The sequence below is a fragment of the Oncorhynchus tshawytscha genome, linkage group LG26 (assembly GCF_018296145.1).
Source record: "Oncorhynchus tshawytscha isolate Ot180627B linkage group LG26, Otsh_v2.0, whole genome shotgun sequence".
NCBI classification, from domain to species: Eukaryota; Metazoa; Chordata; class Actinopteri; order Salmoniformes; family Salmonidae; genus Oncorhynchus; species Oncorhynchus tshawytscha.
In genome coordinates, this window is record NC_056454.1 from 8,159,584 (window position 1) to 8,172,468 (window position 12,885).

Consider the following 12,885-nt stretch of genomic DNA (forward strand, 5'->3'; position numbering starts at 1 on the left):
AACGCTATCCATTGTCCTTGATTCAATGTCAGGGAAGAGACTTTATAACAAAGATTTGGATAATATAAGAGTGATTCTGTGTGTGTGTTTACAATTATTGTGAAAGTAAAACCTTGCATAGCATCGGCCAAGTTAACAGCACAATATAAAGAGTAGCAAGTGGTTTCCCTAGTACCTTTGAATCCGGTGTTTCGAGCGGCATATAAAGGCAAACACTCTTCGTAGCGCCACCATAACAGGGTCCCAGTTATTGTAGTGACATAAAAGAGTGGCGATGAAGAAGGAGAGGAATACGGGAACCGCTCCAGCGAAAAACAGCCAGGAGAAACGCACCTGGGGACAGAAACATAGCAGTGATAGCTGCTTAAATAGCACATTTATAGGGCGGCAGGGTAGCCTAGTGGTTAGAGCATTGGACTAGTAACCGAAAGGTTGCAAGTTCAAATCCCCGAGCTGACAAGGTACAAAATCTGTTGTTCTGCCACTGAACAGGCAGTGTCCGGCAATAATAGTGCCCCCTCTTACCTTCTGCATGCATATGTCTGCTATGATGGAGAGTGGGATAGTGAGGCTGAGGGCCAGTGTGCCTATTAGGGAGGAGGTGAGAAAGCAGCCCCTATGGAAAGAAGTAACAGACAACATCATAAAGAACACAAGCAATTCAATCAAATGCTAGCCTTAAGCAATAAATCTAATGTTTATGCACAACTCTGCATAACATCCTATAGCAGTCTTCAACCTTTTCTTGGCCAGGGACCCCTTCCCAGGCACACCGGCGAACCACATACATTAGCAAAAATAAAACATTCCCGCATCTTGTCTTATCAGGTGAAATGAGCAGAGGGGCAGCCTAGTGGTTAGAGCGTTGGACTAATAACCGGAAGGTTGCAAGTTCAAACCCCCAAGCTGACAAGGTACAAATCTGTTGTTCTGCCCCTGAACAGGCAGTTAACCCACAGTTCCTAGGCCATCATTGAAAATAAGAATTTGTTCTTAACTGACTTGCCTAGTTAAAGAAAGGTAAAATAAGATACATTTGGTAGATAATTTTGACCTCCAAGAAAGGGAACTCCAAACACATTTTCGCTAAGAGCAGCTGTTTATCTGGTTAAACAAAGCCCATGTAGTGGGTGTAATAGGCTCCAATTGGGGGCCCCAAGGGCTCTCTTGTGGGCCGCAGACCCCCGGTTGAATACCCCTGCCCTATAGACATGGGGCTGAATCTTAACTCGAGATCTGTCCGGGTAACTCTAATTTTCGTGAATATCTCCCATTGAAATCAATGCATGATTGACATGCAAGGCCAATTTATGCACACAAATATCAAGTTTGGATTAAAGAAACAGGTTTTTGAACAGTGTGTGGAAACACACAGTGTGAATAGCAGAGCGGACAAGGTGTAGTACACATAATATGTGGCCGTTCAATCCATCCATCAACCGACACGCACCAGAGCCAGAGGAACTCGGAGAGCACGGTACCGATGAGGCCGTTGATGAGGATGTAGATCCACACTAGCTTGCTGGGCAGCTCGAAGGCCTCGAAGCCTGTGTAGTGAAGCACAAGGAACCCTGGCCACAGGAGGAGCAGGTTGAACAAACCCACAAACCCTAAGAGACACAGATAACAGAAAATAACAACTATATTACTACTTATATGTTATTAACATTTAGCACTAGTCGCAGGTAAAAATGTTACAAGTTACATATTACTAACATTCAATAATATAATTAGGGCTGCCATAGGATTTTTAAAAAAGTATCTAGTTAATCACATGCTTTTCTGTGCGATTAACTCCATCATCCCATCTCTTTTTTTAAATTGTTAAAATTTGACCCTAATTAAAGATGTTTAAAAAAAAAAAAATTAAACATCCCATTGAGTTGTAGGTACACTGCATTTGGAAAGTATTCAGACCCCTTGTTTGACTATTTAATAAATGTTATTTATTTAACCTTTATTTAACCAGGTAGGGAAGTTGAGAACAAGTTCTCATTTACAACTGCGACCTGGCCAAGATAAAGCAAAGCAGTTTGACACATATAACAACAGAGAGTTACACATGGAGTAAAGCAAACATACAGTCAATAATACAGTAGAAAAATAAGTCTATATACAATGTGAGCAAATGAGGTGAGATAAGGGAGGTAAAAGGCAATAAATAGGCCATGGTGGCGAACTAAATACAATATAGCAATTAAAACACTGGAATGGTAGATTTGACAGTAGATGAGTGTGCAAGTAGAAATAGAAATACTGAGGTGCAAAGGAGCTAAATAAATAAATACAGTAGGGGGAAGAGGTAGTTGTTTGGGCTATTTATAGGTGGGCTATGTACAGGTGCAGTAATCTGTGAGCTGCCCTGACAGCTGGTGCTTAAAGCTAGTGAGAGAGATAAGTGTTTCCAGTTTCAGAGATTTTTGTAGTTCGTTCCAGTCATTGGCAGCAGAAAACTGGAAGGAGAGGCGGCCAAAGGAGGAATTGGCTTTGGGGGTGACAAGTGAGATATACCTGCTGGAACGTGTGCTACGGGTGGGTGCAGCTATGGTGACCAGCGAGCAGAGATAAGACGGGACTTTACCTAGCCGGGTCTTGTAGATGACCTGGAGCCAGTGGGTTTGGCGACGAGTATGAAGCGAGGGCCAGCCAACGAGAGCGTACAGGTCGCAGTGGTGGGTAGTATATGGAGCTTTGGTGACAAAACAGATGGCACTGTGATAGACCGCATCCAATTTGTTGAGTAGGGTGTTGGAGGCTATTTTGTAAATGACATCGCCAAAGTCGAGGATCGGTAAGATGGTCAGTTTGGCAGCATGAGTGAAGGATGCTTTGTTGGGAAATAGGAAGCCAATTCTAGATTTAACTTTGAATTGGAGATGTTTTATGTGAGTCTGGAAGGAGAGTTTACAGTCTAACCAGACACCTACGTATTTGTAGTTGTCCACATATTCTAAGTCAGAACAGGTAGTGATGCTGGACGGGTGGGCAGGTGCAGGCAGGTTGAAGAGCATGCATTTAGTTTTACTTGTATTTAACAGCAGTTGGAGGCCACGGAAGGAGAGTTGTAATGGCACTGAAGCTCGTCTGGAGGATTGTTAACACAGTGTCCAAAAAACGGCCAAAAGTATACCGAATGGTGACGTCTGCGTAGAGGTGGATCAGACTCTCACCAGCAGCAAGAGCGACATCATTGATATATACAGAGAAGAGAGTCGACCCAAGAATTGAACCCTGTGGCACCCCCATAGAGACTGCCAGAGGCCCGGACAACAGGCCCTCAGATTTGACACACTGAACTCTGTTGGAGAAGTAGTTGGTGAACCAGGCGAGGCAATCATTTGAGAAACCAAGGGTGTTGAGTCTGCCGATGAGGATGTGGTGATTGACAGAGTCGAAAGCCTAGGCCAGGTCAATGAATACGGCTGCACAGTATTGTTTCTTATCGATGGTGGTTAATGTGTTGTTTAGAACGTTGAGCGTGGCTGAGGTGCACCCATGACCAGCTCTGAAACCAGATTGCATAGCGGAGAAGGTATGGTGGGATTCGAAATGGTCGATGATCTGTTTGTTAACTTGGCTTTCGAAGACCTTAGAAAGGCAGGGTAGGATAGATATAGGTCTGTAGCAGTTTGGGCCAAGAGTGTCCCCCCCCTTTGAAGAGGGGGATGACCGCAGCAGCTTTCCAATCTTTGGGAATCTCAGACGTCACGAGAGGTTGAACAGGCTAAGCTTGATGCCCTCAATCTCACACAAATGATCAGGGGTTGAAACAATTTCGGGGGTTGTTGGGGGTTGCAACAATTTCGGCAGATAATTTTTTAGAATTAAAGGGTCCAGATTGTCTAGCCCGGCTGATTTGTGGGGGTACAGATTTTGCCGCTCTTTCTGAACATCAGCTGCCTGGATTTGGGAGAAGGAGAAGTGGGGAAGGCTTGGGCAAGTTGCTGTAGGGGGGGGCAGTGCTGTTGACCGGAGTAGGGGTGGCCAGGTGGAAAGCATGGCCAGCCGTAGAAAAATGCTTATCAAAACTCTCAATTATAGTGGATTTATCGGTGGTGACAGAGTTTCCTATCCTCAGTGGGCAGCTGGGAAGAGGTGCTCTTATTCTCCATGGACTTTACAATGTTCCAGAACGTTTTTTTTAGTTTGTGTTTTTAGGAGCAAATGTATGCTTGAAAAAGCTAGCCTTGGCTTTTCTTACTGCCTGTGTATATTGGTTTCTAACTTCCCTAAAAAGTTACATTTCACGGGGGCTGTTCGATGCTAATGCAGAACGCCACAGGATGTTTTTGTGTTGGTTAAGGGCAGTCAGGTCTGGAGAGAACCAAGGGCTATATCTGTTCCTGGTTCTAAATTTCTTGATGAGATCGATATCCTTCCAGGATATGGTCGATTAGAAAGGCCTTCTCGCTGAAGTGTTTCAGGGAGCGTTTGATAGTGATGAGTGGAGGTCGTTTGACCACTGACCCATTACGGATGCAGGCAATGAGGCAGTGATTGCTGAGATCTTGGTTGAAAACAGCAGAGGTGTATTTAGAGGGCAAGTTGGTTAGGATTATATCTATGAGGGTGCCCATGTTTACGGCTTTAGGGTTGTACCTGGTAGGTTCATTGATAATTTGTGTGAGATTGAGGGTATCACAGTTTAGGTCACCTACCAGCATGACACAATACCCCTTAATGACAAAGCGAAAACAGTTTTTTGAAATTTTAGCAAATTTATAAAAAATGAAAACATACCTTATTTAAATAAGTAAATTAGACCATTTGCCATTAGACTCTAAATTGAGCTGAGGTGCATCCTGTTTCCATTGATCATCCTTGATGTTTCTACAACTTGATTGGAGTCCACCTGTGGTACATTCAATTGATTGGATACGATTTGGAAAGGCACACAACTGTCTATAAAAAGGTCCCACAGTTGACAGTGCCTGTCACAGCAAAAATCAAGCCATAAGGTTGAAGGAATTGTCCATAGAATAAAAAAGAGGATAGTGTCAAAGCACAGAACTGAGGAAGGGTACCAAATATTCTGCAGAATTGGACAGAGCTCCAGAGTTCCTCTGCTGAGATGGGAGAACCTTCCAGAAGGACAGACAACCATCTTTGCAGCACTCCACCAATCAGGCCTTTATGGCCAGACAGTAGCCACTCCTCAGTAAAAGGCACGACAGGCCACTTGATGTTTGCCAAATCACACCTAAAGGACTCTCAGACCATGAGAAACATGATTTTCTGGTCTGATGAAACCAATATTAAACTCTTTGGCCTGAATGCCATGTCTGGAGGAAACCTGGCACCATCCCCAAAGTGAAGCATGAGTGGCAGCACCATGCTGTGGGATTGTTTTTCAGCGGCAGGGACAGTCAGGATAGCGGGTAAGATGAACAGAGCAAAGTACCGAGAGATACTTGATGAAAACCTCTTCCAGAGCGCTCAGAACCTCAAAACTGGGGCGAAGGTTCACCTTCCAACAGGACAACAACCCTAAGCACACAGCCAAGACAACACAGGAGTGGCTTTGGGACAAGTCTCTGAAGGTCCTTAAGTGGCCCAGCCAGAGCTCAGACTTGAAACCGATCCAACATCTCTGGAGAGACCTGAAAATAGCTGTGCAGCAACTCTCCCCATCTAACCTGACAGAGAATGGGAGAAACTCCCCAAACACACGCTTGTAACGTCATTCCCAAGAAGACTTGAGGCTGTAATCGCTGCCAAAGGTGCTTCAACAAAGTACTGAGTAAAGATTCTGAATACTTTTGTAAATGTGAAATCAGTTCTTTATTTTTAATACATTTGCAAAAAAAAAAAAAAAAAAAAAAAACGTTTTTCTTTGTCATTATGGGGTATTGTGGAGATTGATTAAAAAAAAATGTAAACAATTTAATCCATTCTACAATAAGGCTCCAACGTAACAAAATGTGGAAAAAGCATTAGAAACACCTGCTCTTTCCATGACAGACTGACCAGGTGAATCCAGGTGAAAGCTATGATCTCTTATTGATGTCACCTGTTAAATCCACAAAAATCAGCGTAGATGAAGGGGAGGAGACAGGTTAAAGAATGATTTTTAAGCTTTCAGACATGGATTGTGTACGTGTGCCATTCAGAGGGTGAATGGGCATGACAAAATATCGGTTTGTGTGTGTAAAGAACTGCAACACTGCTGGGTTATTCATGCTCAACAGTTTCCTGTGTGTATCAAGAATGGTCCACAACCCAAAGAACAACCAGTCAACTTGACACAACTGTGGGAAGCATTGGAGTCAACATGGGCAAGCATCCCTATGGAATGCTTTCGACACCTTGTAGTCCATGCCCCGACGAATTGAGGCTGTTCTGAGGGCAAGTGGGTGCAACTCAATATTAGAAAGGTGTCCCTAATGTTTTGTACACTGTGTCTTTTGATTATAGGGGAAGAAAACACCAAATAAACTCTATTCTAAGACAATAACAACAGATCAGGTGTAAGTTCTTGTAAAATATCATACAACTATTAATAGATCTAGCCTACTTATCCATGTTCTTCAACATGCACTAGTTGCAAGATGATACTACTATAACTGGGATAATTGGCTTAAATCATTTGACATGAGAACTACAACAAAAAAATGTAGCTAAATGGAATGGATATTCTGATTAAAATCATTGTGGGAAATTTAGTTGTGACAAGAGGATTTCAAAAGTATTGCTGTTATCTAAAGAAATGCCTGGGAATGTGCTGATGGATGAACTTTCTGTATGTTTTCGTTCAAGATTGTTGCTCAAAGCTGCACGCATAGTGGATGTTTAAGCATCACAAGAGAAACTGACAGCTATACAGCAGCTGTTAGTTGCTGAGACCGAGCGCACACAGCAGAGACGGAAGAGAGATATTCCACTCATCACATCTGGTTACATTTACAGCACGTGAGCTATAAGCAGACCAGACCCAGCTGCTAATGCATTGGTGTCTTTCCTTACGTTGCCATGTGCATAATAGCAAAGTTAACCAGTATATTGGGATTGAGAACAGTGAGGAGGAGGAAGAGCAGCACAGGCAAGGAAACAGCTCGACTTAGCCTGTCTAAGAAAATGTAGGAAAACCAAACTTAATTAGGTCTATAATCAATAGCCTAACTGGTAAATATGCCTGGCTTAATGATCATCCATATATATCTACAAAAATAAGACAGATCTTGCACCTGTTGCCTGTTTGAGTCGTTGTTTAATAGCCTACTGATTCCGAGAGTACCAGGCCTCATGCAACGGTATAATGTATGATAAAGCAATTTCACAGATTTGGCTGTTTTTGCTCTATGCTATGCTGTAATAAAGGCTTTCATTAGAACAAACTGGTAATACTTGTAAAAGCACGCAGCTCTCACTCTTATACCCTCCTTTTTCTCGATCTCCTTCTTATTGTTATTACAATTATTATTATGATCATCATTATAATAATAAGTAATGTTGTTGTCATTAGTAAGCTTTGTATAGTAGCCTTGTATAACCACCATCGAGCTGTAGGCGTGTCCTGTTCAGTCTTAGTACCGTAACTTACTTATTTATATATTTCAATACATAGGCTACTGTATCAACTAAATCATCAAATCAAATCGTATTGGTCACATACACATGTTTAGCAGATGTTAATGCGAGTGTAGTGAAATGTTGTGCATCTAGTTCCAATAGTGTTGTAATATCTAACAATTTCCCAACAACTACCTAATACACACAAATCTAAAAGGGGTGTACGTACATATAAATATATGGATGAGCAATGGCCGAGCGGCATAGGCAAGGTGCAGTAGATTGTATAAAATACAGTATATACATATGATATGAGTAATGTAATATATGTAAACATTATTAAAGTGCCATTATTTAAAGTGACTAGTGATCCATTTATTAAAGTGGCCAGTGATTGGGTCTCAATGTAGGCAGCAGCCCCTCTGAGTTAGTGATCACTGTTTAGCAGACTGATGGCCTTGAGATTGCTGTTTTTCAGACTTTCGGTCCCAGCTTTGATGCACCTGTACTGACCTCGCCTTCTGGATGGTAGTGGTGTGAACAAGCAGTGGCTCGGGTGGTTGTTGTCCTTGATGATCTTTTTGGCCTTCCTGTGACATCGGGTGGTGTAGGCGTCTTGGAGGGCAGGTAGTTTGCCCCCGGTGATGCGTTGTGCAGACCGCACCACCCTCTGGAGAGCTGTTGCGCCTTCTTCACCACACTGTCTGTGTGGGTGGACCATTTCAGTTTGTCTGTAATGGTCCACTGAAATGGTCCATCCACACAGACAGTGTGGTGAAGAAGGCGCAACAGCTCTCCAGAGGGTGGTGCGGTCTGCACAACGCATCACCGGGGGCAAACTACCTGCCCTCCATGCCGAGAAACTTAAAATCTTTCCAACTTCTCCACTGCTGTCCCTTCGATGTGTCATCTCCTTTGTTTTGTTGACGTTGAGTGAGAGACTGACACACTTCCTGACACCACACTCTGAGTGCCCTCACCTCCTCTCTGTAGGCTGCCTCGTCATTGTTGGTAATCAAGCCCACTACTGTTGTGTCGTCTGCAAACTTGATGACCGAGTTGGAGGCGGGCATGGCCACGCAGTCGTGGGTGAACAGGGAGTACAGGAGAGAGCTGAGCACGCACCCTTGTGGGGCCCCAGTGTTGAGGATCAGCAAAGTGGAAATGTTGTTTCCTACCTTCAACACCTGGGGCGGCTCGTCAGAAAGTCTAGGACCCAATTGCACAGGGAGGGTTTGAGACCAAGGGCCTCCAGATTGATGAGCTTGGGAGGGTACTATGATGTTGAATGCTGAGCTGTTGTCAATGAACAGCATTCTTACGTAGGTATTCCTCTTGTCCAGATGGGATAGGGCAGTGTGCAGTGTGATGGCGATTGGCGGTGATGGCGGTACGCAAACTGAAGTGGGTCTAGAGAGGCCGGCAAGGTGGAGGTGATATGATCCTTGACTAGTCTCTCAAAGCACTTCATGATGACAGAAGTGAGTGCTACAGGTGTAGTTAGTTCAGTTATCTTTGCCTTCCTGGGTACAGGAACAAAGATGGCCATCTTGAAGCATGTGTGACTGGGATAAGGAGTGATTGAATATGTCCGTAAACACACCAGCCAGCTGGTCTGCACATGCTCTGAGAATGCGGGCAAGGGCTGCTGTCTGGGCCAGAAGCCTTGCGAGGTTTGAAATGTTTACATGTTTTACTCACATCGGCCACGGAGGGTGGGCGCAGTCCTTGTTTGTGAGCCACAACAGTGGCACTGTATTATCCTCAGAGTAGGGCAAATAGGGTTTTTAGTTTGTCTGGAAGCATGACGTTGGTGTCCGTGACATGGCTGGTTTTCTTTGTGTAGTCCGTTATTTCCTGCAGACCCTGAATTACGACTCCACTTTGTTCCTGCACCGGCATTTCGCTTGTCTGATTGCCTTGCGTAGGGAATAACTACACTGTTTATATTCAGCCATATTTGCAGACCTCTTTCCATGGTTAAATGCGGTGGTTTGCACTTTCAGTTTTGCGCGAATGCACGGTTTCTGATTAGGGTAGGTTAAATAGTCACAGTGGGTACAACATCCCCAATGCACTTCTTTATAAACTCACTCTAAGTTAGCGTATAGATCGAGGCTGACCGGAACAATATCCCAGTCTGCATGATCAAAACAAACTTGAAGCGTGGATTCCGCTTGGTCAGACCAGCATTGAATGGTTCTAGTCACTGGCACAGCCTGTTTGAGTTTCTGCCTATAAGACGGTAGGAGCAAAATGGCGTCGTGGTCAGATTTGCCAAAGGGAGGGTGGGGGAGGGCTGTGTATGCATCGTGGAAGTTAGAGTAGCAGTGATCGAGTGCATTAGACACGCGCGTAGTGCAATCAATAAACTGATCAAATTTAGGTAGCTTTGTTCTCAATTTTGCTTTGTTAAAATCCCCAGCTACAATATATGCAACCTCAGGATATATGGTTTCCAGTTTACATAGAGTCCAGTGAAGTTCCTTGGTGTCTGCTTGAAGGGAAATGTAGACCACTGTAACGTAACTGACGATAATTCTCTTGGAAAATAATATGGCCGGCATTTGATTGTAAGGAATTCTAGGTCAGGTGAGCAGAAGGACTTGAGTTCCTGTGTTGTTATGATTACACCATGAGTTGTTAATCATGAAGCATTTACCCCTGCCCTTCCTATTCCCAGAGAAGAGTTTCTCTCTGTCGGCACGATGCATGGAGAAGCCCGGTGGCTGAACCGATTCCGACAACATATTCTGAGAGAGCCATGTTTCCGTGAAACAGAGGATGTTACAATCTCTGATGTCTCCCTGGAAGGCAATCCTTGCTCAAATATCTTCTACATTGTTGTCAAGAGACTGGATATTGGCGAGTAGTATACTCGCGGTGAGCAATGTGCACGTCTATGGAGCCTGACTAGGAGGCCGCTCTGTCTGCGGCACCGTTGTTTTGGGGTCGGCTTCTGGGATTAGGTCCATTGTCCTGGGTGGTGGTCAAAACAGAGGATCCGCTTCGGGAAAGTCGTATTCATGGTCGTAATGTTGGTAAGTTGACGGTCTTATATCCAATAGTTCTTACCGGCTATATGTAAAAACACTTCCATTGTTACCCCAGGAAATCTTAAGAAATAATACATTAAAAAACTAAATACTGCATAGTTTCCTAAGGACTCGAAGCGAGGTGACCATCTCTGTCGGTGCCCTCTTGCTCACTCATTCATTCGTTCATGCCATCACACAGCATACGAGATTCATGATTTGAAATGTAATCAAGCATTTTAGTTTTAAAATTAAATAACAAAAAGGGAGCTTTGAATAATTAGCCTAAACAATAAATAAACCACAATTCATGAATGCATGCAACTGTTTTTAGTCTGCTGTAATCAAGGCTTTTTTTTTTCATCATTAGAACAGACTCCGGTACACTAATTTATTTAGTGTTGTTTACAATATTATTCTGACATTTTGGAACAGTGTAATCTAACAGCAACTGTTTGGCACGCATAATACTCAAACGCTTACTCCTGTACCCTCCTTTTTATTGACTACCAGTAGTTTCCACAACTAAGTCAGACGTCTTCCACAGATGACTTCCCCTTACCCTCCTGATCAACCAGTAAACATTCTCCCATTGAGTTTATTTTTCACGTCCTCCGCATCCATTTTGCTTTCACGTTACGGTGTTCGGAATTTGTTATAACCAATTTATTGATGTGATATGATAGGCTATAGGTCAGGTCCTATTAGGTCAGGTCCTATTAAATCACATAAATGTGATTATTGCATGCTTCATGGAGAAAGAGCAAGGGTTGAGGGTTTAGGGAAAATGGCGCCAATAGATATGGAAGCCGTGTTTCTAGCCCCTAGGCAACTTTGCAGCATTTTGATTTTTAATGTGTTATTTCTTACATCATTAGACCAGAATTGTTTTTGTGTTATTACATACAGCCGGATATCAAAGAGGCGATAACTCACCAGCATTACGACCAGGAATACGACTTTCCCGAATCAGATCCTTTGTTTGCACTCCCCAGGGCAATTGAACTGATTCCAGAGGCTGATCCAAAACTCTGCCGGCGGAGAAGAGATATTTGGAGTGGACTTCTAGTCCGACTCAGGAGGCGTGCACACCACCAACCGCTTCAGAGTATATTGATCGCTAATGTTGAGTCTCTGGATAATAAAGTTGACGAGCTCAGGGCGAGGATTTCCTTCCAGAAAGACATCAAGGATGGTAAAATACTCAGTTTCACAAACACATGACTCCCTTGGGGTATACTGTCTGAGTCCATACAGCCAGTTGGGTTCTCAGTTCAGTGCGACTGACAGGCATAAATATCTCTCCGGGAAAAAGGGTGGGGGTGTATGTTTCATGATTAACTTCTCATGGTGTGATTGTGATAACATACAGGAACCCTAGAATACATCACAATCAAATGCTGTATTACTTCCCAAGAGAATTATCTTTGGTTATATTCACAGCCAAGTATATTCCCCCTGAAGCAGAAAACACAACGTCCCTCAAAATAACTTCACCTGACTTTATGCAAACTGGAAACCACATATCCTGAGGCCGCATTTATTGTAGCTGGAGAGTTTAACAAAGCAAATGGGGAAATGCTACCGCAGTTCTATCAACACATTGACTGTAGTACTCGCGCTGCTTAAACACTCGATCACTGCTACTCCAACTTCCGAGATGCCTAAGGCCCTCCCTGCGGCAAATCTGATCACAACTCCATTTTTCTCCTCCCTTCTATAGGCAATAACTCAAACAGGAAGTACAAGTGCTAAGGACTAGTCAACACTGGTCAGATCAATCAGAATCCAAGCTTCAAGATTGTTTTGATCACGCGGACTGATATATGTTCCGGGTAGCCTCCGAGAATAACATCGACGAATACACTAACACGTTGACTATCAGGAAGTGTATAGGAGATGTTGTACCCACTGTGAATATTAAAACCTAACCTAACCAAAAACCATGGATAGATGGCAGCATTCGCGCAAAACTGAAAGCGCGAACCACGACATTTAAAAATGGCAAAGTGACTGGGAATATGGCCGAATACAAACAGTGTAGTTATTCCCTCTGTAAGGCAATCAAACCGTACCCTCTGAAAGGTAAAAAAAAACTCAGTATAGTGACAAAGTGAAGTCTCAGTTCAACGGCTCAGACACGAACTACAAAGAAAACCAGCCACGTCACGGACACCGACATCTTGCTCCCGGACAAGCTAAACACCTTCTCCCACTTTGAGGAGAACACAGTGCCCCCGACGCTACCTGCTATCAAGGACTGTGGGCTCTCCTCCGATGCGAGTAAGACATCTAAGTGTGTTAACCCTCGCAAGGCTACCGGCCCAGATGGCAGCCCTAG

General features: G+C 43.7%; 1 protein-coding gene across 20 annotated transcripts in view; it reads right to left on the reverse strand.

Moving 5' to 3' along the window:
* LOC112225105 (solute carrier family 35 member F5) overlaps positions 1 to 12,885 on the reverse strand; it is a 37,367-nt gene that overhangs the window by 3,993 nt on the left and 20,489 nt on the right. For all 20 annotated transcript variants that reach the window (XM_024388756.2, XM_024388755.2, XM_042306402.1 and 17 more), the window contains 3 exons: positions 1,451 to 1,610; positions 526 to 616; positions 176 to 333 (listed from right to left, as the gene is read on the reverse strand). In XM_024388756.2, coding sequence (XP_024244524.1) covers positions 176 to 333; positions 526 to 616; positions 1,451 to 1,610 — 409 coding nt within the window. The remainder of the gene's footprint in view (positions 1 to 175; positions 334 to 525; positions 617 to 1,450; positions 1,611 to 12,885) is intronic.